Source organism: Theropithecus gelada, chromosome 14, assembly GCF_003255815.1.
Source record: "Theropithecus gelada isolate Dixy chromosome 14, Tgel_1.0, whole genome shotgun sequence".
In the NCBI taxonomy this organism is placed as follows: Eukaryota; Metazoa; Chordata; class Mammalia; order Primates; family Cercopithecidae; genus Theropithecus; species Theropithecus gelada.
This window is the reverse complement of record NC_037682.1, coordinates 19,568,241-19,594,819: the sequence shown is the minus strand read 5'-3', so window position 1 is coordinate 19,594,819 and position 26,579 is coordinate 19,568,241. Positions and strand designations below refer to the sequence as shown.

Here is a 26,579-nt window from a genome sequence, read left to right as displayed (position 1 = left end):
ATATGTTTTTCAAACTACTAGTAGAATTCCAAATATAAGGTAGCCTCCCAAAGTTTACTCCTATGAAAACAGTCAATGGAATAGTCAATAGTCAAGGTTGAGATGATCCAGGAGTAGCATGTGACCCAGGCCCAAACAATGAGGGGACTCCAGTTCCCCAGCCACAAAAGGATGACTGATTCAAAAATGGACCTAAAAATCATGCCCATGCTCTATGCTGGTACTTCCAGGAAAAAACAAACAAACAAAAAAACTTACCTCTTCATTGGAGTGATTAAATGGCAGGTTGTAAACCTAGAGCTGCCAGAGGTAACCTCTGCCAGTACAGGGCAGCCTGTAAGCAAATGAAGCCAAAAGAGGGAGAAAGTGTCCTAAAGCTCCTAAATCCATCCATGCCCGAAAGCAGCTATATCCCTGAACTTACTAGTTATATATACCAATAAATCTCTTTTCCTTCAACAACATTGAATTGAGTTTCCATCACTGGAAAGCAGAAGAGTCTTCACTCATACACCTACCGAATACCTTTGTACTAGCCATTCAACCTCACTGCCTATCAGTTTTCTGAGCTCCGATAAGAAAAAAAAAAAACATGTTTACTGTACAGAATTGAAAACTGCTAAGTACTACACAGGAGCCAACAATATTTTAACTAAAACAAAAGGCAGGGATAGAAGAAGTAAGATAGTCATGGAGCTAAATTGCTCCTAGCTGCTAGTGCTGGTAAGAAAATATTCTATTTCTATCAGTTTTTCACCATGTGCCCTGATGAAATCTTTATCAAAGCAGTTAATCGCCTAGTAAATCTTTAAATATTTTCCCTTTTACTTCCAGTTAGCAAGGCTTTTCCACCTTCTTGGACATCTTTGACCAAGCCATCTTACCATGTTGGGAACAGTCCCCCCAAAATCTGGCCGTAAACTGGCCCCAAAACTGGCCATAAACAAAATCTCTGCAGCACTGTGACATACTATTGATGGCCATAACACCCACGCCGGAAGGTTGTGGGTTTACCCGAATGAGGGCAAGGAACACCTGGCCCACCTAGGGCAGAAAACTGCTTAAAGGCGTTCTTAAACCACAAACAATAGCATGAGCAATCTGTGCCTTAAGGACATGCTCCTGCTGCAGATAACTACCCAAACCCATCCCTTTATTTCAGCCCATCCCTTCATTTCCCATAAGGGATACTTTTAGTTAATCTCGTTTCCCATAAGGGATACTTTTAGTTAATCTAATATCTACAGAAACAATGCTAATGACTGGCTTGCTGTTATTAAATATGTGGTGGTAAATCTCTATTGGGGTTCTCAGCTCTGAAGGCTGTGAGACCCCTGACTGCCCACTTTACACCTCTATATTTCTGTGTGTGTGTCTTTAATTCCTCTAGCGCTGCTGGGTTAGGGTCTCCCCGACCGAGCTGGTCTCAGCATTACCAGGCTTACCATGATGAATAAGCAAAGGGATCACAGAAACGGAAAATTAACAGTTCCATCTTTAAGGGGCATGTGCGTGTGTATGATGCCCATGCAGATACACATGTGCTACAAGATGAAGTAGAAGAATAATTCTCACATGAAGGCAAATCAGGGATGAAAAGAAGCTACTTCTACACAATAAGGTGAAAATCTAAGGGCCTCGAGTAATGTACCCGCTCCCAAAGCATTATTATTCTAAAGGCAGAACTGAATGATTAGGACTACATTTTCAATTCGAAATTCATAATTAAATGTAATGTGTATTTTGGAAGTTGATTTAGTGTCCTGATAAATGTTTGGTTTCACAGAACACTAGATCACATCTCTCATGGATAGCAGAATAAAACACTTTTTATAATATATGTAACTGATTTACAAAATATCAATATGAAAGAACTACTAGTGAAACAAATACCTAAAAGTAAAGGGTACTAACTTCTAGTCCTCTTTTGATATAAGTGTGTAAATAAAAGCAAGAAATGCACAACTAATATTTTGCAAGAGCTAGGAAGAAAAATCATAAATGTGCTATACTTTCAACCTCCAAAGTTGCTGGACCTAAAGATTAAGTATAAATGAAATCATTCTTAAGAGGATATTTTATTTTAAGATGTTATCAGTATCTTTGACATCAATTATTCTTTCTTCATTATATATATAATTACATATATACTATGACTGGTAAAAAGAACCCCATGGCTCAGCATGGAGTTCTAACCTTAATCAGTGTTTCATATAGGCTGAACATTAATTTTTTTTGTTCCCCATCTTATTCAATGACTCATATAAAATATTCCAGATAAATGAGTTTCAATCCTCATCTTCCTCCTGTTCTTCTACCTGGTTAATCTGGAAGTAACATAATTTGTAACTCCATTTGCTGTTAGCAACTACGTGCAATCAATCACATAAATTATTCTTCTTCAAGGATTTTTTTGTGATATATTTCAAAAACCTTTTGGAAAAAGGCACCTCAAAAGTTACAGTGGCCTTGCTCTTGCTGCATGTGATGGTTACAACCCCTCCAACGAGATTCCAAGCTTTTCCTTTCACTTTCTCTTGGAGAACCTGCTAAAAATTGGCAGCATCCACGATTCCATTCAGATCTTGCTTATTTTGCCCCCCCTTCGCCACAAGCTTTTTCACAAGCATCATCGTGGCAGTGGAGGAAGAAAGTTGAACATTAATATTTTAAGCAAATAAAATATATGATGCTTTTCTTGAGGCTTCTGACCCACTAAAATGTTTCTGAAAACTAAAATACACTGGTAAAAGTTGTATTCCTCTAACTATAGTCAAAAAAGAATTTCAATCAACTCATTTTAAAAAATGTTTTTCTAAAAGGAAAAGCTGAAAGTCAGAGTATTAATATGATAGTAACCCTTGAAAATTATATTACATAAAGTTTCTTCTCTAGCAAGATTTAAACAAACAAATCATTAACTCTGACAAACTAATAACATACAGATTTGCCCCTAGATGATTCAGGAATAAAAATGCTATGTCAAATTGGCTTGGGGTTATCCAATTCAGTTTGGGCAATATTAAACAACTTTAACTAAAATCCACTTACCTACTCCTACACATCTTTGTATGCCTGGGTGCCATTCTCAAAGATTCTGATTCAACTGGTCTAAGGTGCAGTCCCGTATGCAGGATTTTTCAAAAGCTTTTCATTTTATTAGGGTACAAGCTAGGGTTGAGAACCAGCAGTTTACAAGAAGATGTGGCACTGGCCTTCAAATCAAAGCCTAGATCTTATTACTCTACAACTGTTGAGAAAAATCATTACTATTCAAATCACTATACTGTCACTAATATGCCACCAGAAGGTAAGTTCCTTAAGAAGAGAAGCTTTTTCAGCCTTGTTCATCACTGAGGCTGAGTGGAATGCCTCCAAATAATAGATACTCCATAAATATTTGTGAATGAATGAATTAAATGCTGAAAGATTACCTTTCAGGTCTAGTACCCTGAAGCAATACAATAGAAGCTCTCTTAACCAGTAATGATTAGGACCAGCAGTTGATCAGATAAGGAAAAAAAGTCATACAAAGCAGGAAATCACAAAAATTTGATAAGCATACCTAAGCATTTTATTTTAGTTTAAATGAACCTTCATTTGGTAATCTTGTAATATAGGACCAGACTTTCTGTTTATATGGATCTACAGGTTAGAGTGCCAAAATGTCTGTCTTTCATAAACCATAACTATAGTGCATCCTCCACCATTTCCATTTTGGACTTTTAAATTATGGCGAGAACTTAAGATACTCTGAAGCAATCTGAATGTAGAATCCTTCTGGACATTAATAATTTACCCCGTTCTGTTATAGTTCTCTTACCCAAATATAACAGCAGCAAATTTTTAGTATTTTTTTTTTATCATTTCCAAAGCATTAAATTATAGATTTCATGAAAACAACTTGGTTTTTTAAAACTCATTGGTTTAATAATGGTTAATTAAATTACAATAACAAGAACAAATGGCAGAATCAAGTCTGGAAACAAACACAACTCACTCTTGATAACTGGTCTACAACTGATGGGAAAAGTATAGAGTACACAGTAACCCACTAGAACCGGCATTCAGAATGAGGCGTGACAATTAAACCAGTGAGTCAGTTGAGACTTTGCTCTCCACAGAGCTTTTACTGTTATACAAATGCTAGCCACAGGTTTCTTTCCATTGACCTTTCCAATTCCCTAGAGCAGTCAATTCATCCCTTAACTAGTAGGTCATCTGAACTGAGATCCAACAAAATTACCAAGTCTATACATTACATCATCAAAGGACTGTCAGGCACAGAGGCAGAAGGAGTCATGGAATCTCTTAACATAGACGCCCAACAATTTACATGCAGACTCCCTGATTTACCTTTAAGGCATTTATAAGTTACATAGTAGGGGATTCATTGAAAATATAACACGATCTAAGCCTAAAATCAGAATTTTTAAACGCTCAACACATTATTTTACTTGGCGTTAAAAGGATATGGCAAATTGAATAGTTTTGTTTTGCTAATTCAGAATCAGTTCCCATTGGGCAGGTGTCTCAAATGAGGACACTGGCGACAAAGAACTGCTGCCACCAGGAGGCTCTTTAATGCACCTTTTATTGAAAGTCTTGACATTTAAAATATTTTTGCTTCTTTATAGCTCATGCAATACCTTCTCAATGAGAAGTTTTCCATGTAACCTGTTTTTTTTTAAAATAAAGTTATTGCTTCTCTGTTTCCTATCTTAAAGTAACAAAATACCCTTTATGTAATTTAATGCCTCCAGTTTTGAATCTCATCTTATACAGAGAAAACAGAACTATTTACATTTTTTTAAGTTAAGTAGCAATTTAGCAATTTTGTTTTCATTAAGTCTTTCTCAAGACAGTCAGTAACTCCAATCTTATTCCATGGGATAGCTGGCAGGGGATTCAGAGAGCAAAACAGGCTTTGCATTTTCACTGGCTTGGGCTGTGTGGGTCAGTTTCTATGAAAAAGATAACTCCAATTATGTCCTAGGTTAAATATGGAGGTGATGGACAAAAGGAAAACTTTTACTTTAAGAACTGTAAACCCTGATAGTTCTCAAATTAGCGTGAGCTAATATCACAGTCAAGATTTTAAAAAGAGAAACTGGACTTTTAAAAAATAGGTCCTTGTAAAAGTCTTTCTAAAACGGGGAGAATGGAGACAGGAGAAATGAACAGTTTCTGTTAATATCAAGAAATCTGAACTTGTTCAAGAGAGACAATGTCATTTTTATGGCCCATGAAACTCTGTTTTACCTGTATGTTTACTTCACCAATAAAGGCTCTCCCAATCAATGAATCAGGATTTAGTTGCAGAAATACAATGTAGATTTATTTCGCATTTGCTGCTGCTTAAAAGACCCTTAGAAAGGGAAACTTTCAGATTAGCTATAGAATCCTTGTGCTTCCTGAAAACTCTGACACTTTTAGCCAACAATCCTTATGCTGTCCTCCTCCCCAGGACTCAGTTCCATAAAACAATTACATTATTTATAAGCACAAACAGTGGGCTGAGGTGCTTTTTGTTTATCTATTTTAAAAACTAATCGGCCGGGCGCAGTGGCTCACGCCTGTAATCCCAGCACTTTGGGAGGCCGAGGTGGGCGGATCACGAGGTCAGGAGATCAAGACCATCCTGGCTAACACGATGAAACCCCGTCTTTACTAAAAATACAAAAAATTAGCCGGGCGTGGTGGCGGGCACCTGTAGTCCCAGCTACTTGGGAGGCTGAGGCAGGAGAATGGCGTGAACCCGGAAGGTGGAGCTTGCAGTGAGGCGAGATTGCGCCACTGCACTCCAGCCTGGGCGACAGAGTGAGACTCCGTCTCCAAAAAATAAAAATAAAAAAAAATAAAAATAAAACTAATCAAGTACCTCAGCTTAAAGATAACTGATTTTTTTGCTTTAAATACAGTTAAAAAAAAAAAAAAAAAAGTCAAGATGGCTATAGTAAGTGCTGAAAAAATTAAAATGTTAGCACACAAAAAATATTATTGACATTCATCTGTTTTGGTTTATATAAAAACTACAATTGGGAGTTTTTTTTCCCCCAAGCTCATTTTGTGCCTAAGGAAACTAAGAGCAGAACGGTTTTTACTGGGTCATGTCCAGTGGTCATGTCCAGTAATGCTTAAGACCTTTTTATTTTCCATCTTAGAACTACATAAGCAGTTACCCTATCAATGTACACTCAACTCAGCTATAATCTTTGCATGTCTATAAGTTTTATGGGAGAGGGCTTCCCATCAGCCTTCCTCAGCCAGGATTCCTCATTGAAACCAAAAAACACAAATATTTCAGTGACTATTTTCTCAATTATCAATCTAGATGCACAGGAGTGTATTAGGTGCCAAGTGCATTAGGGCTTTATTTTCCCAATGAACCCAGGCTGGTTTAGAAACTGCAAAACGAATGAAATGTCTTGACCTATAAAGAGAAAAACTGTACTTTCTGTTCTCCATGTTTTGCTTTTCAAATAGAGGAAAAAAGAGAATTGGTATCTCTTTTAAAATGTCATCTATATGACTCAGGCTGAAATAAGTAAAATCACCTAAAACCCTAACTCCAGCAGCAAGAGGTCTCACAAGTGCAAAAGGCACTAGGCTGTTCTAGAACTTACCCTAGCTCACTTGAAGGAGGACCTATGAAACTGAGATCGGGTCTCATGAGAAGGCACTCCACACTAACCTTGGCATAAATGCATCATAAATTTTCTAGATGAGAGCCGACTCAGAGGAGCCAAGTGTAAAAATATGGTGCTTAAGGGAATTTTTCCTCTAAAACTCCAGTCTCACACAGACTATTTTCAACTTTGTCAGTGAGTGACTTAACTACTAACCTGACTGACAGGCACAAATTTAAAAAAAAAAAGTCTAATTTGTTTTTGGTAGAAATTCAAAACATACCTGTTTTCCTACTTTGCAAAGGTTTTTCTGTCAGTTAAGTTTCCAACCTGGAGAACTCTAGTCCCTAACATCTCACCTTTAACAAAGCCTTGTTAAATGTGAAGGATCTCACTTAAACCTGCAGAAAACAGAAACTAGAAAGTCATAGCCTGAACACCTCCCTACCCTCTACTGCTGCCCTATCATGGGGGTAAGAGGAGAAGAAAGGTTAAACTGTTAACATTCTTAGATGTCAAGTATCATAACCTCACAATTTCCAATCATTTACTTAGAAAAAAATGAATGGTATCCAACAGAGGAAACATTATAGGTGTTTCCTCTTTACACCAGGCTTAACTGTGTCATGTTGTTGGTAAAATGAAATCTGATTAAGACTTTGAAAGGATATTTTGAAGGGCAATTCAAAGGAAACTCACCTTCTAACAGCTGACTAAAAAGGACAGGCACGAACTTAGTCTTGTAGGACTGATATATTCTCAGCATCTAGAAAGGTAACTGGCACATAGGAAGTGCCCGATAATTATTTGCCAAATGAATTGAGGATTAAAACTTTTCATTAGATTCAAGGTAGGAATTCCATCCAGCATGTTAAATAACTTCTCCTTTAATAAAATGACTGACCCTAAACATGCACAGTCTTTCTAGAGAGCAATTAGGTAACATAAAAGGCTTCAGAAACTTTCTAGGCTATCTGCCTAACTCAGAACTCTTTTCTCTGAGATGGGCTCTCTGATCTAGCCATGTCTGTACTAGTAACATGGTCCCCTGGCTCAAAGCAGGCTTATTACATTCTCTTTCCAAAATCTGGAATGAGAACAAGCCAGTGGGTCTGGGATAGTGTCTAGAATGGGGACGATACAAACATGGGAACTTCACAGTGACCAGAGCCTTTTGCCTGCTACGAATACAGGAAAAGCTGAGAAAGTCAATCTCTTGACAGCGGAAATGAAGCAGATGCACAGAAAGACGAAGAGACACAAGAGACAGAGACTCCAGTTCCAGCCCCTAAAACTGCCCCAGGGTCACCCAAGGTGCCCTAATACAGTTCCAATAATTCCCCTTCAAGATTAAGCTAGTTGGAGTTAGATTCTACTAAACATACTGAAGAAGTCTTCACAAAGATGTGTAGAAGCATCTATTTATTTATTTCTTATCTGATTTTTTTTTTACTTCTAGGAAATAATCAAAATTATGTACAAATATTTATGTCCAAGAATGTACACTGCAAAGCTAGGCATATAACAGTAAAAAACTGTGAATAATTTAAATGTCTAAAAATAGTGAACTGATTAAATAAACTCTGTATATATGATACCCTACCCAAATGATAGGATACTATCAAGCCACTAAAAACTATTATTCCTGAAGAATAATTAAGAATGTAAAGAAATGCTCAAGATATAGACAAAGTAAGTATTTCTAAAATAATAAGTATAATACCAATCTCAATTTTATTTATTTATTTTTTAAAAGACAGGGTTCCACTGTCGCCAAGACTGGAGTGCAGTGGTATGATCATAGCTCACTGTAACCTCGAATTCCTGGGTTCAAGCAATCCTCCTGACTCAGCTTCCCAAGTAGCTGGGACTACACACATGCCACCACACCTGGCTAACATTTTTTATTTTGTGTAGAGATGGGATGTTGCCATGGTGCCTAGGCTAGTCTCAAACTGGCCTCAAAAGGATCCTCCTGCCTCAGCCTCCCAAAGTGCTGGGATGACAGGCATGAGCCATTGTACCCAGCCTCCATTGTAGTATTTATTTATTTGAGACAGAGTCTCGCTCTGTCGCCCAGGCTGGAGTGTAGTGGCTCAAACTCGGCTCACTGCAACTTCTGCCTCCTGGATTCAAGCAATTCTCCTGCCTCAGCCTCCCAAGTAGCTGGGATTACAGGTACCCACCACCACGCCCAGCTAATTTTTTTTGTGTATTTTTAGCAGAGACAGGGTTTTGCCCACGTTGGTCAGCCTGGTCTCAAACTCCTGACCTCAGGTGATCCACTCGCCTCGGCCTCCCAAAGTGCTGGGATTACAGGTGTGAGCCACCGCACCCAGCCCATTTTATTTTTTAATATAAATTTATGGAACAGAAAAAAAGACTCAAAGGATCTAAAACATGGAAGTAGGATCACAGTTAAATTAGATTTCTCTCTTTACTGAATTTGCCAAATAAATATGCATGACTTTTTAAAAACATGGATAGGGTCTTGCTACGTTGGCCTGGCTGGTCTCAAACTCCTGGCCTCAAGCAATCCTCCCATCTCAGCCTACCAAAATGCTGAGATTACAGGTGTAAGCCACTACACCCCAACCATGAATTACTTTTATAAACTTTTGAAAAACAAATGTTTAAAGAAATGATGGACTTCAACTCCTACTGCCAATATTCTAGTCTCCTCCTACAGCTCTAAGAAAGAAAAAAAGGCAAGAAACCACAAGTTGTAATCTTAGCACATACTCATATAAAATTATGTTATACTATATAAAGTAATATTTTTTACTTAAGAATTCATTGATATTAAAAGAGACTATTTCTAAGCAGATGGAACCATTCATTGTGGTTCTGATGTGCACTTCTCTAAAGATCAGTGATGTTGAGCTTTTTTTCATATGATTGTTGGCCACATGCGTGTCTCCTTTTCAAAAGTGTCTGTTCATGTCCTTTGCCCACTTTGTAATGGGGTTGTTTTGTTTTTTGTAAATTTGTTTAAGTTCCATATAGATGCTGGATATTAGACCTTTGTCAGATGCACAGTGTGCAAACATTTTCTCCCATTCTGTAGGCTGTGTTTACTCTGTTGATAGTTTCTTTTGCTGTGCAGAAGCTCTTTAGTTTATTTGGATCCCATTTGTCAATTTTTGCCCAATTGCTTTTGGCATCTTCATCGTGAAATCTGTGCCAATGCTTATGTTCTGAATGGTACTGCTGAGGTTACCTACCAGGGCTTTTATAGTTTTGGGTTTTACCTTTAATCTACCTTGAGTTTATTTTTGTATATGATATAAGGAAGGGCTACAGTTTTAATTTTCTGCATATGGCTAGCCAGCAATCCCAGCACCACTTACTGAATAGGGAATTCCATCCCCATTGCTTGTTTTTGTCAGGTTTGTCGAAGATCAGGTAGCTGTAGGTGTGCAGTCTTATTTCTGGGTTCTGTATTCTGTTCTATTAGTCTATGCTGTTTCTGTACCAGTACCATGCTGTTTTGGTCACTGTGACCCTGTAGTATAGTTTGAAGTCGGTTAGCATGATGCCTCCACCAGCTTTGTTCTTTTGGCTAAGAATTGCCTTGGCTATTCAGGTTCTGTTTTGATCCCATATGAATCTTAAAACAGTTTTCTCTAGTTCTGTGAAGAACCTTAATGGTCATTTAATAGGAATAGCATTGAATCTGTAGATTGCTTTGGATAGCATGGCCATTTTAATGATTAAATCCACATTTAAGGCTTGTATTGTTATATAAATAACATTAATTAATTGGTGAGACACCTATACTTCTTATACAACATTTTGCTATTCCTGGAACTTAAAATTGACTTGCTTTGTCATTCACTTGGTTTTCTATAATTCTACAATTAATTCTTTCCCATACTTTCCAAAGAAACTATAACATATCTCTCAATAATGGCTCAAAACACATTGTATGTTATATTGGTCCACTTTCTTAGCTTTGTTTCTCCTAAGTCTTCCATCCTCCTGTCCAAACTAAACCGGCTGTTTTCTAAACCTGTTGTACAACAATTATTAAGTTTTTCCCTTCATCAAATGGGATTTTCTTTGATACTGAAATCCCTGTTTTCGGAATCAATGCCTTCATCTTTATTGGTTCACTTTCTTGTTTGATGGAGAACTTCCTCCAATAGCTCCCTCAAAAAAGATGTATGGGAGGTAAGTTTTGTGACCCTGCATATCTTAAAATGTCTATTCTATCCCCAGACTTGATCAAGAGATGGGTTGGGTACAGAATTCTACACTGGAAATCACTACTTTTCAGAATTTGTAAAGCATCATTCCAACGACTGCTAACTTTCTTTGTTGTTGCTGAGAAGTCTGATGCCATCTGATTCCCAATTCCTGTTCGCAACTGTTTTTCCCCCCCCCCTCTGAGGAAGCTTTTAGGATCTTTTATTCTTGTTTTGCTAAAGTTTCACCATGTTGTGTCTTGGTATGAGGTTTTTTTCATTCACTGTTTTAGGCACTCAGTGGATTCTATTAATCTGGAATTATATGCCCTTCGGTTGTGGGACATTTCCTTGTATTAGTTATTGGATGGTTTTCTTTTCTCCATTTTCTCTGTTCCCTTGTCTCAGAACTTTTATTAGCCAGGCATGAGACTTTCTGGGTGACCCTATTAAAATTTTTCTCTATTCTGCTGTCTATCCCCCTCCTTGTCTCTTCCATCTATTTACTGAGAGACAGCTCCAATTTTGTTTTCCAACCTTTTTTTTTTTTTGTTAATCAAGAATTGTTCTTATTTTCTAATTGTTCCTTTATTTCTAGCATCCTCTCCTTGTTTCACTGATGCAATATCTTCTTTTACTGTCCCTTCCAATTCTCTTGGCCTGCTCTGACTTGCACATTAGTGGCTTCCCTTAAATATCCAGTGATTCTTGGCTATGTTCATATTTAAGATTGAAGTGCTAAGAATGTGGAGCAGCTAGAACTCTCATACACTACTAGAAGGAACGTAAAATAGTACAACCACTTTGGAAAACATATTGGCAGTTTCTTAAAAAGTTAAAAACACACCTACTATACAACCCAGACATACTAAGGCATTTATTGAAGAGAAATGAAAGCAGATCTCCACACAAAGACTTGGACATGAATGCTCAAATTAATGTTATTTGTAACAGCTAAAAACTGGGTTACAAAAAGCAGACCAGTGTTTGCCTGGGGACTAGATTGAGAGAAGGATGAATGAGACGACCAAGAACACTTCAGAGGTGATGCATATGCTCATCTTGATCATGATGATGGTTTCGCACCATCAAAAATTAGACTCTTTCAAGGTGTATCATTTTTTACATTAATTATGCCTCAATAAACCTATAAGAGAGAGGTGGGGAGAGGAATAGAGACAAAGAGAATAAAAAATAAAAGTGGCTAAAAAATGAGGTATTCAAAATGAATTGAATTCTCTGGGGAGCTGGCATGTTTATAAGAGAAGGAGCTCTTACTATTCCATATACACCATATATCCTGTTTTCAGTATACGTATAGTCTATATACAGTGTAGCACTCACTCCCGCCCAAGGCTGTTACATGGTGCCTAATATCTCTAAGTTGAGTGCCTTTCTGGTTAAATTTCTCTAGAGTAAGATTGGTAAACTTTCTAAAAATAACCAGATAGTAACTACTGTAAGGCCATACTGTCTTTGTTAAGACTATTTAACTCTGCCATTGTGGCACGAAAGCAGTCAGTCATGGAGAATATGTAAATGGAAAGAGTGTGGTTGTGTTCTAATAACTATACAGGTGGCAGGACAGATTTGGCCCATGTTCAAGTCATAATTTTACCAATCCCTGCCCTAGAGAATCATACTAGTCTTTCCATTTTTGGAGAACTAATCAATTTCTCTTCAGAAGGATACTCCGAAGTAATAGCTAAAACCACTTTACCCATAAAGTATATAATTGAGCAAGTAAGAGCTAGGGGAAGGGAAGCTGTAAAAAGGAATACTAGAAATTTAAAGAGTTATATATAATTTTATCAGCTATTAGCAGGAGCTGATGAAGCTAAGGGGCAGCACTTCTGATAACCTGCAAATACTGTTTCATCTGATGAACCCACATCATGGGATAAGCAGAAATCAGTCTCTATGACAGATGTTTATAAATGTTACAATTAAAAGGCACTGGTGGATTAACTCAAAATCATATGTGAATTTGTCTCAAATTCAAGGCAAACTTCTAGAATCTCTAATAAATAAAATCACATACTCAGAAAAACGAATTTCAAGTTCTGTTGATTAACACACTCCCCCAATTTCACTCAATTATTTTCCTTCAGGTAACAGAACTTTTCAGGGTAAGTTCATTTGTGCTTCTTCACTCCACAAGAAAGGAGTTGTTAATTTTTTCCCCCAATTCCTATATTACACGACAGAAGCACTAGATAAAACCAGATGAGTAATAATCATTCACTGCTCATAGGGAAAATTAAGTTCAGAACTGATCTCTATCTTTAGCATTCTTCTTGGTCAAAATGATATGATTTGTTTAGGCAAAGTGGGAGAGGTTTTTTAAACGGCAATGGAGGTGGGAGTAGGAGAAAGAGTGACAACTGAACACATTAGTTGAAAATTTCTAGGGCCTCATTTCTCAGAGCGAAGGAATGTTTGGTGCTTCACTGACAGAAACTAAGAATCCCTCTCTCCTTTTCAGATAGAGTTAGGATGAGAGAGGTTAGCTAAACCCTGCTGATTCACACAAATACTTGCTTCCTAAACTTGGAGTAAATCAACTTTTAGAAACATCTTCTGAAAACATAATTTTGCAGGACAGCCTCTCATCTAACCAGCTACCATAAAAAGATACCAGTTAAAGAGTAAACTTCTTTTTCCCGTCTGGTTCTTCACCCTAATCTGTTGGGGGAAAAAAAGAAGTGAAGGAATATATGATTTGGCCTGTCATTTAACATATTCGACATTTTAAAAAGGAAAAATCCAAAACGCCATATTAATATCAACGACAACAATGATAATTTATAGATAATTTTTAAATATCAAAAAATTAAAAAACAATTTATAATTCACATTTGAAATAAATTACATTATTTTCTGTAATAGATTTACCCTTCTAATAATGTATTGCTTTGGCAAAGAGTAAAATTGTTTCTGTACTCCTTGCCCTAAAGCAGGCTGCTAGCTAGGGCGGCAAAGGGAGACTTTTCTAAAATAATCCACAGAGCCAGTATCAAGCACTAATGATATATTGTAACTTCATGGTATTTCAGCATGCATGTATCTTTAGATATACATTATCCTTAATTTACATTAGTAAAGGAAAGTGTTACAGGGACAGACATTGTTAACTTTCTTCAATATCCATTATTCTCCACCCTTTCTCTTCCCTGATAACAAAAAACAATTTTAGGTATCTAGCTTCCAAATGCTCGAGAAGAAAATCTCCAGCTCCAGGACATAAATCAATCTTGGACTCCTTCTTGCCAGGAACTAGGCATTGGCAAATGACAGAACTGTGGTCAATGAGATGCAAAGTTCTGTTGAAAGGCTTCTAATTAAAGTTTTCCATAATCATAAAAAGAGATATTTAATAAGAAATGGTCCTTTGTTGCCCCAGGATGTTCATGTGTGAAGATGTAAAGCCTGGGGCCACAGCAGCCATCCTGTGACAAGGAGCAGTGCTTGCTGACATGCTGAGTGTGGCAGTGCAGAAAGATGACCAGAATATGGGTCCTGATAGTGTTGCTGAGCTGCTAAACTGAGCAATTCTAGCAAATTCTCCTTATTTGAATCAATAAATCCACTTACTACCGTAGCCACTTTTAGTTGGGCTTTCTGTTACATACAGCTAAAAGCATCTGTAGAGATACAATTATAACGTCTATATTACAGTTGAGGAAATCAGCTCAGAGAAATTCAATGGACACAAAGTCTGTCAGTGACTAGCACAGCCATGACTAGAATTTACTCCTTTTCTTTAACAAAAATGGTTTAGGTGCCACTGTGTGTGAAGCACTAGGGTATAAAGCAGGTGTATAAGGGTGAAGGGATTGCAGTTCACAGAGGCTTACAATCTAGAGAGGAAGAAATGACACACAAACAAATAGTTAAAGATATGTGGTAAGAGCTACACAAAAGTCACAGAGCAAGGAGCTCCTGGCTCACAGAAGAGAAAGCACCTGACTACGTATGCCACGAGATGTTAGGGTGGACACATCCAAGAGATAACAAACTTTTTTTCTTTAGTGATTTAAAATTTTAAAAGACAACTTCCTGTGAATCTGTAATTATTTCAAAGTAAAAAGTTTTTTTAAACTTCAAAAGAAAGGGATGTAGTCTCATAAACATGCTGAACAAAATAAGCCAGACAGAAAAAAGTAGGCTCTATTTTATTTGATACATAGGCAAAATTAGTCCATGTTAGAAGTAACAAAGGTATTTCCTCTGGCAGAGGAGGTAGTGAACTGGGGGAGGACAAAGGGATTTCTGTTGTGATAGTGATATTCTGATTACTAATATAGGCATTAGTTACCTAGTGGTTTCAGTGTGTAATAATATATTTGAGCCATATGTGCATACATATAAATATATATTAGATGTCTATTTATGTTATAACTCAACAGTTTTAAAAAATTAATATGCGTTCCTTATAAAAAATAAATTCAGCCAGTCATTGTGGTTTGAACCTATAATCCCAGTTACTTGGGAGGCTGAGTCAGAAGAATCACTTGCCAGGAATTCAAGACCAGGCTGGGCAACAAAATGAGAACCTGTTTCTAAAAACATAAAAATAAATTAGCCAGGCGTGACGGTGCATGCCTGTAGCCCCAGCCACTCGGGAGGCTCAGGTGGTAGGATTACTTGAGCCCAGGAGTTCAAGACCCCAGTGAGCTATGGTTGTATCACTGCATTCCAGCCTGGGCGACAGAGCAAGACCTTGCCTCTAAAAATAATAAACAAACAAAATAAAAATAAATAAATTTAAATTTAAAAAGCATATATAAAGTTAAAAGTGTCAGCTTTCTTGGCCACCTCTCTTGAACCTCACTTCTTAGAAGCAATCACTGTGAATGGTTCTGTGTAAATAATTCTAGATAATCTAGACCTTTTCCCATGCATTTTCAAGTATAAATGACCATGAATGCATAAATACAAACACAGTTTTTTAGTATTTTGTATTTTAAACTAATATTGAATTATACTGTATGTCTGTTTTACAATTTGCTTTGTTTTTACTTTCTACTCATCTTTCCATTCAGTTAAGCACCTCATTCTTTTTTAACAGCTACATACTATTCTATAATATGCGTATATAGCTAATGTATTACTTACTAATGCACCTTATGTATTACTTACTAATGCACCTTGATTCAATCACATTTGTTTTCAAATTTTCTTTTGTGGTGATTTCTGTACTATATGGTCCTGTAAGTGGGTCTGCCAGAAGAAAGGTATAAAGTGACCCTAGGTTTGCACTATGCAAAGACAGGTAAAAACAGCCCAGGTTGAAGAAACAACATAGCATAACAAGTATCTGAAAAGTCTAGAGGATAAGGTATGTATCGATTCATGGGGAGGCAGGCATGGGGGAGAAAATGAAGGGTTTTCTGAGGTAAGCGATGTAGCAACACTGCAGAAGAGACTTGTTTCTAGATGTATCAAGTTTTCAAACTGGTGGCCCCAGATTCGTTTACTAGTTTATACAACTTCACTTAATAAAAACTGTCCTTTTCTAAAACTAAGATAAAGCTGCTCTAAATTGGAATAGAGTTAATAATGGCACTGAATTCTCCCGAAACACTGAAGTAGGAAATAATAATGAGAATATTCCACCCCCTCCACAAAACTGAATTGGACCATTTAAATGGGAATTTTCTTTTGATGGTGAACCCTTGGTATGGACATCTTTGGCCACCTTACTAGCTTTCTGAGGGCATAATGAATTAATAACATTCAAAAACACTTGCTGCTAATCTACCATTCTAGACTTGAGGGGTACAAACGTGAGCAAGACACAGTCCTTGCCTGTGAGGATCTTACAAGCAATTACAATACAACTCGATGAGTGCAAATAAGTACCACAATGAGTGCCAAATAAAGTAGGCACAAGTACCAAGTACCATGAGTACACAGAAGAGGAGTGTCTAACTCTGCTCGGAAGGTAGAAAGAAGTCAAGAAAAGCTTGTAGAGGATCTTGCTTAAGCTGAGTCTTCAAAGTATATGTAGGAATTAACCAGGTAAAGAGGTAAGAAAATTCCAGGTATAGAGAAGAGGATGTGTGAAGAAGGCACAGTCTTGAGAGAGCCCAGCAAGTAAAGGTGACAGCAGGGAATTTATGGGGTATGTATGAGAATGAGCTGTTAAAGGTACCAATGCTAATGAGCTTGAATGCCTTGTAGGTCATAACCAGTCACATGGAAGTGATACTGCAAGATTTTCATTCTCTGCATCCTCCAAGGGCCTAGTATCATGCCTTTCACCAGAGTAAACTCGCAATAAACACATGTGGAATAAGACAGATGAATCAGACTCTCGGAATGATAAAGAAGTCTGGAAAGCACACATCCTAGAGAAAAGGGAATAAATATGGGGGAATGGATTATTTGAAAGCACATATATATATAAGCACATTATTTGAAAGCACATGATATAGTAGAGAGGTGGTGTCAGTTGTATTGGCTCCTAAAAAGCATTTGTTATTCACACTGCCCATCATTCAAAAATTAACGTTCTCTAAAGAGTGGAAGAGTCCCTAAACATTCTGAAATACAGATATGTTCTATGCAAAAGAAAAAAAAAGGCAGATACCACAGGCTTGAAAAACATTCCACAAACTTGGCCTTTGATTTTATTTTCATAGCTTGAAGCAACTGCTCTCAGCTAAGCAATAGATGAGCAAAGTGGGGAAAAAAAAAATACAGTAGATTCCAGTCAGTATTTTCTAGTAGCCCAGTGTCAAGATATATAACACCTGATGACAAGGGCTAAGAAATTCAATTTGAATTTTAAAAGTCATTCAGTTTGCCAGCACCAAAAATAAGTTACTAGGATAAACTCACATGAAGATTGCTCTGCCTTAACTCAGCAAACAGATTGATGTATCTGTAATAAGTCATCAACTGACTTGATTTCCTCTGCCATACTCAGATAAAATGCCCTATAATAATGTGGCACGTTACTAAAGTATAAGTTACTCAATCAAGTATCTCTTTCTTAAAGAGATAGTCAAATCTTTCACCACTTAGGTAAAACTAGCAGCAACAGAGACAATCACACTCCAAGAAGACAGGTAAAAAGGAGAGGAGATAATACAGCACTGGGAACCACGGTCACATCACATATATACAACCTCTCGATCTTCAGAACTTTCATACTTGTAGCCAGTTATTTCTGAGCCTTTCCTTCATCTCATCTTGGCTGAATATAAGCCAACAGGATTTCACCAGCAGAAATCTGAAATATTACATTTCCTGTATTTGATGAAAAGGAGGAGCTGATGTCCTTTGATGTACACAAGTGGCAATAAACTCAACAAACAATTGGACCAATGGCTTCACATAAATATTACACAGGAGGGATGAACTAGACTAAATCTTAGGAAATTCCTAAGCTCTGGATAAAGTCAGGTTTCCATCACAGTGAAAAGATTTCTAAGACAACAATTTTAAATTCCAATGTGATGAGCCAATCACACTAGTTTGGCTGTGAGGCACGGAGAATAACATTTTATGGTAACTGGTATTAGAGGCTGGAGATAGTCATATATCAGGTAACAAACACTAGGACTATAGGATCTAACTTACTTATTTGACTCCAAGGTAATGAGGCCTAAAGGCAAAGTAATTATTTTGCCTAACGTCCTATTTCAAAAAAATATTTGATAGATAAAGCTTTACAGAGTTACTAAATAAAACTGAATGAAGAGTACAGCAATCTGGATTCTAGTATTGAATCTGATACTGATAAATTATACGATAATGGTTAAGTCACAAAGTCCACATCTCAGTTTATGTATTACAATGACACACTTGTCATTGAGTTAAATGTGAAATGTTCTAAGCTTCTTAGAAAAGTAGTACTTTACATGTAAGATGAAAGTGTTACATATGAGATGAAGTTAACCACCATGACTAGAGCCAATAATTTCCTTTTAAATAGAACTCACCTACAAAAGAATTCCATGCACTCAATGGATACACATGCATTAACTCCTCAGTGCATAATCCAAACATTCCGCAAATATGGAAAAAGACATATTAAGTTATTCAACAATGAAAATCTATCAACAAGTCTATTACAGAGTCAGGAATAGAATCAAACTTCTGGTTCCCCCATCCCTACCCAGTCCTTTGTTTCAGTTACCTAATTAACTTAAATTATGTTGTTCTATGCATCAGAAACATAACTAGTAATAGGAGGGACAGAAACTTCTTTCCCAAAAGCTTCAGAATCTCGTATTAAAATATATTCAAACTTAAAATTGAGAATGATTCCATAAATGGCAAGATGAACTTACTAAACCCAGAAAAGTATTTCATCCAGTATTATGTTGAAGAGATCTGTAAGAAATGGTGACTATATATATATATATTTTTTTTTTGAGATGAGTCTCGCTCTGTTGCCCAGACTGGAGTGCAGTGGCACCATCTTGGCTCCCTGCAGCCTCTGCCTCCCAGGTTCAAGCAATTCTCCTGCCTCAGCCTCCTGAGTAGCTGGGACTACAGGTGCTCACCACCACACCCGACTAATTTTTGTATTTTTAGTAGAGACAGGGTTTCGCCATGTTGGCCAGGCTGGTCTCAAACTCCTGACCTCAGGTGATCCGCTTACCTCGGCCTCCCAAAGGGCTGAGATTACAGCTGTGAGCCACCGCACCCAGCCAGGTGACTGTAATTTTTAAACAGAGTCAGAGAAGCAAACTTGCAGAAAAAATCAAAGACTACAGAAGGGTCTATCTGTCTAAAAAGGAGTAAAAAGAAATAGAAGAAGGTGTGAAAGAATAACAAAATTTAAAACCAAAAGATAATTCTATGGAATACTGTAATAGATTTGTGCCATGGACAAATGGCAAATTCTTTGAAAAATATACTTCCTGATAAGCATCAAATACAAATCAGTACATCTTCCAAATTAGCAGAGTGCTTTTTTCCCCTGTGACAGATAGTATCTCCTGGGGAAAATCACTTATTCTCAATATATGCTATTAATGTGAAACAGCCTTTTCTGGGGGTTATTTGGAGATATTTGGTTAAAATTTTTTTTTTGATGTAGCAAAAGCTTTTTTTTATACCTTTAGACCAAGTGCAGTAGATGAATTATTGTTTTCAATTTCCATATCCTCTCTGTTTTAAAATTATACATTCACAACACCCTTTGTCATATAACTTTGCAAGACTTGGCCATGTGGCTTCTTTTGGCTAATGAGATGTTAACAAACCTGATGCCAGCAGAGTCTTAAAATGTATTTTAGTAGTTTGGCCTGCTTCCTGTGCTCTTAGGTAAACTACGAAATGAATACGCCCCAGGTAGCTGCTATCCCTTCATGCAAGGCCTCAGAATGAACACATTTAGAGTAGACTTAACCAAACTTGCAGCCTGAAGGCAAGTTCAGCCAGCCCACAAACTGAGGCAGAGGTGCCTGGCCAAGTACAGCCTAGATCAGGAGAACCCCAGATGACCTATAGACCCAGTGTGAAAATAAACACTTAGGTAAAATGCCCTATAACAATATGGCACATTATTAAAGTGTAAGCTACTTCATCAAGCTTATTTTTCTTAAAGAGATAATCAAATCTTTGACCAGTTAGGTATAAGTACTGGCAGTGCTGAAAGCCACTCAACAAAACACTAGTTTCTGATGCAGAATTGTTAGGGTAATAGGTGACCAACACACGCAGTCATCACCCATCTAGGAATTTCTCCTAAGACAATCAGAGAGAAACACGCATTCATATAGAAGGGTATATCTATCAAAGCAATATTGATAATAGCAAAAAAACTGGAAATACCCTATCATCAAGAGAAGAATAGTTTTAAAAATCATGATATAGCCAATTATACTAATATTTAAAGCTGTTAAAAATCATACTCTCAAAGAACACTCAAAAATCTCAGAAGATTTTCATAAGTTAGGTTTAAAAAGCATAAAAAGCAAGACGCACCATTCTATAAAAAAATTACGATATAAGCAGAGCAAAAGATCGGGTGGATAAAATAATACATTTAAAGAATATAAGTGCCTCTTCTGTGTTAATATCATTCTATGTTAAATATTATACTAAATATTATACTAGGAATAAAAAAGCAAATAAAACAAACATGTTCCCCGCCTTCCTGAAACTAACAATCTAATGAGGAAGATAGATATTTAAAAAACAGTAATGCTACAGATACAGATATGCTACTGTAATAGAAAATGCTAATTATTCCCAGTATTTATTTCCCAATTCTTACTCAGTAATAGTCCTTGAATTTTATCTGGCCACGACCACAGGCAATAAACTACCTACATTTTCCAGACTTCCTTGCTCCTAGCGGGGGCCATATGACTAAGTTCAGGCCCATGGGATCTAACTGGAAGTGGTGCATGCAACTTCTAGAAAACATCCTTAAAAAATAAAGGGCTTGCTCTTTGTTGCTTCTCCCCCTTCTTACCAGATGGAGCAGCTATTTTGGACTATGATGTGAAAGCTGCATGCTGAGAATGGCAGAGCAACAGAATAGGAGGAACCTGGGTTCCCTGAGACCATGCAACCACTCTTCACAGGCCTAGCCCTAGGGGCACCTACAGAACTTTTAGATGAGAGAGAAATTAAGTTTTCTCTGTTTACATCATTTTCATTTTGGGTTTTCAGTCATTCACAACTGAACATAATCCTAACTAGAATAACTATGAAGGGAAAGTATGGTTCAATGAGAGATAACAGAAACAGTTGATTTTGACTAGAGGAAGGAGTGTCAGGGATAGCTCCTCCGAGGAAGTGACATTTAAGCTATGACATGAAACCTCATCAGGAGGCCACCAGGTAAAAGGAGACAGGACAGCAAACTGTTCAGGCGGGGGAAACCAAAGCTGCAACCACGAAGGCTTAACCCTGAAGCACCACAGTAACAAGCAACAAACTTTGGGATGTTAAGATTGCCTCCATAAGGAATTAAAATGAAAGCACAGAACTAGAGCAACTAAGCACTTTGGCTCCATATCGGAATATCTCCATAAAAGACCATATATGCCTATCAAAAAATAAGGGTGTGGGGAGTGAGCATGACAGTGAATCCTGTTAAAGAAATTAATAGTTGCTTCCATACTTCAGCATTACTTCACGCCTGTAATCCCAGCACTTTGGGAGGCCGAGGTGGGTGGATCACAAGGTCAGGAGATCTAGACCATCGTGGCTAACACAGTGAAACCCGGTCTCTACTAAAAATACAAAAAATTGCCCAGGTGTGGTGGTGGGCACCTGTAGTCCCAGCTACTTGGCAGGCTGAGGTGGGAGAATGGCATGAACCCAGGAGGCAGAGCTTACAGTGAGCCAAGATTGCGATACTGCCCCTCCAGCCTGGGTGACAGAGCAAGACCCTGTCTCAAAAAAAAAAAAAAAAAAGTTGGATTCTCTGACTAAAGTGGTTCATGTATTTAATACCAGGAGAAGAATGTCATTAGATTTTAAAATGTGAACTATGCCTGAAACAGACAAGAGCTTGATGTTAAAAAATTTTTTACATCATATTTCTCGTCTATTTATGATTCTAAAAGTGAAACATATTTATTGTGGAGCATTTAGAAAATATACATAAGAGTATACAGAAAAAATAAATCACCTGTAAACTTAACCACCTTCCAATATCTTATACTGACACTGTTTTTACGTACATTTACACACCCACATACATATATACACAAAATAAACATAAAAATGGGACTGTAATGCACATAAAGTTGTGTATACTCTCTCACTTATTATTTCAGAGCACATTCCTGTATCATTAAAATACTTTCCAAAACCATGATCTTAATGGCTATATAACATATAATTATTTAGCCAATTAAGTCAGGGATTTTCTGAGTTAAAACTGTCCGCCACAAATTGAAGCCCTGCAGGTCAAGAAGCTGACTTAGAAATCTGCCAGAGTTTCTTTCAGAAATCTCAAGTTACAGTTTTAAAGCACTAGAACCTTCCAACCAAGAATTCAGTGAAATTCACTGAGTTTTAGCCATGAAGGATGCTCACTAAAGGCTGTATTTTCCCAAATGGAGCATACAATTACATAGTTTTAAGGAAGAAACTGAGTAAGTATCAAAGATTGAAGTAGCAACAGTGAATAAGAACTAGTGTCTACTGCAAGAAATAGTGACTATCTGCAATGGTCTTTCTCTTTTTTTTTGCTCATGACTTTGGAGGTCAGATGCAACTTTTAATAAAACAAAAGAAGAGAATATATGAGTCCATTATTTGTATAATTAAAGTTTTCTAATAAATATTGAAAAAATGATTACAGAAAAATGCACAAAGAAAAAGAATGGAAGCAAATACGACAAAGAGTTAAGTGCGAAATATGCCATTATTCTCCAAACTTTTCTGTATTTAAAATTTTTCTAACAAAAAAATTAATGTTAAAATATTAGTCATATGGATAAGGTAATTCAGATTTTAGTTATTAAAGTGGAAGGAAAATTGGTTAGGTTCTGCCAGAGGATAAGTGGCTCTTTTGAGTGGGGGGAGAAAAAGGGCACATAGCATTAGGAAACTGTTCTAAAATAAAACTTTTATTTTTTTGAGACAGCGTCTCGCTCTGTCACCCAGGCTGGAGTGCAGTGGCATGGTCTTGGCTCACTGCAACCTCTGCTTCCCGGGTTCAAGCAATTCTCCTGTCTCAGCCTCCCAAGTAGCTGGGACTACTGGTGTGCACCCCTACCCCCGGTTAATTTTTGTATTTTTAGTAGAGACAGGGTTTTACCACATTGGCCAGGCTGGTCTCGAACCTCTGACCTCAGGAAATCCGCCCGCCTTGGCCTCCCAAAGTGCTGGGATTACAGGCATGAGCCACCATGCCCGGCCAGTAAAACTATTCTAAACTAAACAGTAATATCACATGTTGAAAGTAAGTCTGAGGAGGGATGAGCTTTTGAACTTTACAGCTGTGCTTCCTTCAAGTATTAGCCTACCTAAAAATGGTATTTTTCTGTTCCATCAAGAAGGTTGTTTTAACAGTTAAGGAAATATAAAAATTGCAGGACTGGATTTCAGTTTCTAACTCTAGTTTTATTTACTTTGTATACCTAAAGTTTTCCTGATGTTAGACATTTTTTAAAATTCCAGTTTCTGAAATGCAAACTTAGTTCAGAGAACAATTAGAGCTTGCCACTTGATGAAATGTCTTAACATAGATAGTTGCAATTTTCTATTCAGTAAGGTCCCTAACAGAAAAAAGATTAAAGAATAAAAAGTTACAGAATAAACCAAATCTATGTCAGTTCTCACAAACAAAAATTTCGAGTAGATGTAAATTTCTAAAAATTGTCCCACTTTCCCCAAATGTAGTCTTAAGTTACCTTAACTTTGCAATAGCATCCCCTAACCCCTACTCCACTAATCAGTTCTCACCTTCTTTCCCTGCTGGAACACGTGAATTTTTCAGCAAATGTGACTCATTCATTGGCGTCTTGTCAAACTAACCCTGAAACTATAAGGAGGCTCAGCACTAACAGAATTCTAAAGCTAGAACACTTTCACTAACACACATCATGTTGACTTTAGAGAACTGAATCACATTCAGAGCCAAATACATACTAACCAACTCTGTTTATATTTTTTCTTACAAATTGTTCTCCACCATCCCACCTCCTCCCAATTTTAGTTTGGCAATTCCCTAATCTAAAATACCTCCTGTCTGTGGAGAAGACAAGATGGGGACGCATAAGAATAGGAGGGAAGAATATAAAGCAGTTGTTCACTCAGCTTGGAAGATGATTCTATTCTGAAACATTAATGATTCATATCTCTTCCACATAGTTCTCAAAGTTTATTTCTCCCCTCAGTTAAATGAAACCACAATAGAAACACAATAAAAAATCTCCAGGAATAAATTATTCTCATTGTTATTATTTCACTAACTAACACCAAATAACACACAAAAATCAGTTATTTAGAACTATTTAGTCAAAAATCTTCAATAAAATGTCACTGGCATGAAATATCAACTGCAAATCACCTTATTCTTTTGATTAACACATTCACCTCCTCCAAGACAGAAAACCACTCTTTCTAACCAGAGGGAGAGCGGTGGGGAAGAAACAAGAAAACAAATGCTTCATGGGATTACCATAAACATTTACTTATAACTCTATCAATTGCCACACTCCACCTGGTGGCAGGCACTGCCTGAACTGGTAAAGTGGAGGTCATCATACAAAAAATTCCAAAGAATATTTTCCTGGTGTCCTTGGAAAAAACCAAGATGTTCTTCTCCTGCCCTGCCCTATATAGAATACGTCTAATAAGTTTTTTCACGTAATAGTAGGTCAATATCTAATAGAGATTAACATAAAGGCATGACCATACTTAGAATGGGAGACCTACATTTAGAGCAATCTACTTACAAGAAAATTCTCTCCACAGTAAGTTAAATGTCAGCTCAAGGCTTTAAGACAGGTAACAAGGTACATGCAGCACCTACAAGATTCTCTATCTCCTATTCTCACTAACTGCCTTTACCCCATCCCCTATGGGTAAACTATAGAGTTTAATTAACACAGTTAACGGCAGCCTGCCACATTGCTTTTAGGTATTTGCCAGTAACATATACCCATGGGATACTCTAGAGACTGATTTCAACCAAAAATAAAAATAGATAAACAGAGCTCAAACAAAATTAAAACCAAGTCTGGCTGCCCACACTTATTTTCACACATGAGGAAAAATAGCAGTTCTCTTAGAAGCCTCGAGCAGACATATCTTTAGAACACAATGTTAAAAATATGCCCCCCTCCCCTTTTCCCCTACCTGTTTCTCACTCAAAGCTGTGATTTTGGCTTGGAGTTCATGAAGCTGTTTCTTTAAGTCAGCATTCTGATTGGAAAGAAAAAATATCTGTGAGAAAGATAGTTCATTTGTTAACAGAATAGTAGCAGGAAGACTATGCATACTGTATTACAAATGATGAAGCAACCTGAAGCATTCAGCCAATCAAATCTGTCATGCATTACACTGTAGCCATAATACCATCACCTAATGCACAGATCCTAAATATAGGCTCCTCTCAGCGAAACAGGAGCAGCTCCTCTGCAACTGTTTTAAATTACAGAAAGTTTTATATTTGAGCATCTTATACTCTAAGAGTACCTGTCCACTAAAATATTCTTATTCTTTATAGAAAGTATCCATTAACAGAAAACCCAAAGCTCCACTAATCACACAAAAGTAGGAAAATGGAGGTTATAAGTATGCATACATTACATGCTTTACAGCATTATCAACAAAGATAAGAGGTTTTTCTCCACTTGCCCTCTCCCTTATTTAGCAAAGTACATTTGTTATTTTAGCCTAGATCTGAAAAGCTGTCAGTACAGCAACTGCCTTAACACTACATCATTCAAATTAACACACTGACTACCAGGGCATTTTCTCAGTTCTAAAATTCTAGGAATCAAAAAAAGAATACTATTTTAGATGAGATACACTGAGCATGATTGCCTTTTACTAAAGTAGGCAAAAAATTCCAAAATTAAAGTTTTCAAATGCTTAATGTAGCAGGACAGCCTACTAGCAGACTGAACACCACCCTAATGAGAGACTGCTTTTACTTGATTTGTCTCACATACAATTATTTCAATTTACCCTGCTTGGTCTTCTGTCAGGGTTAGGGAACACATCCTCCCCGTCTATTGAATTTGGTTTACTCTATGTGGACTTTTTTATTAGTGTATTTGACATAAGGCTTCCCCAATGAGATCACCCACAATGCTGTCCAACAAGT

The 26,579-nt window shown here is 37.1% G+C and overlaps 1 protein-coding gene across 12 annotated transcripts in view; it reads right to left on the bottom strand.

Annotated features, from left to right (window-relative positions):
- Window positions 1-26,579, bottom strand: part of PHF21A (PHD finger protein 21A) — a 194,798-nt gene that overhangs the window by 125,091 nt on the left and 43,128 nt on the right. For all 12 annotated transcript variants that reach the window (XR_003115638.1, XM_025356993.1, XM_025356984.1 and 9 more), the window contains one exon: window positions 25,607-25,672. Coding sequence is in view for 11 of the 12 variants with exons in the window: in XM_025356993.1 (XP_025212778.1) it covers window positions 25,607-25,672 (66 nt within the window). In the remaining variant the exon portion in view is untranslated. The remainder of the gene's footprint in view (window positions 1-25,606; window positions 25,673-26,579) is intronic.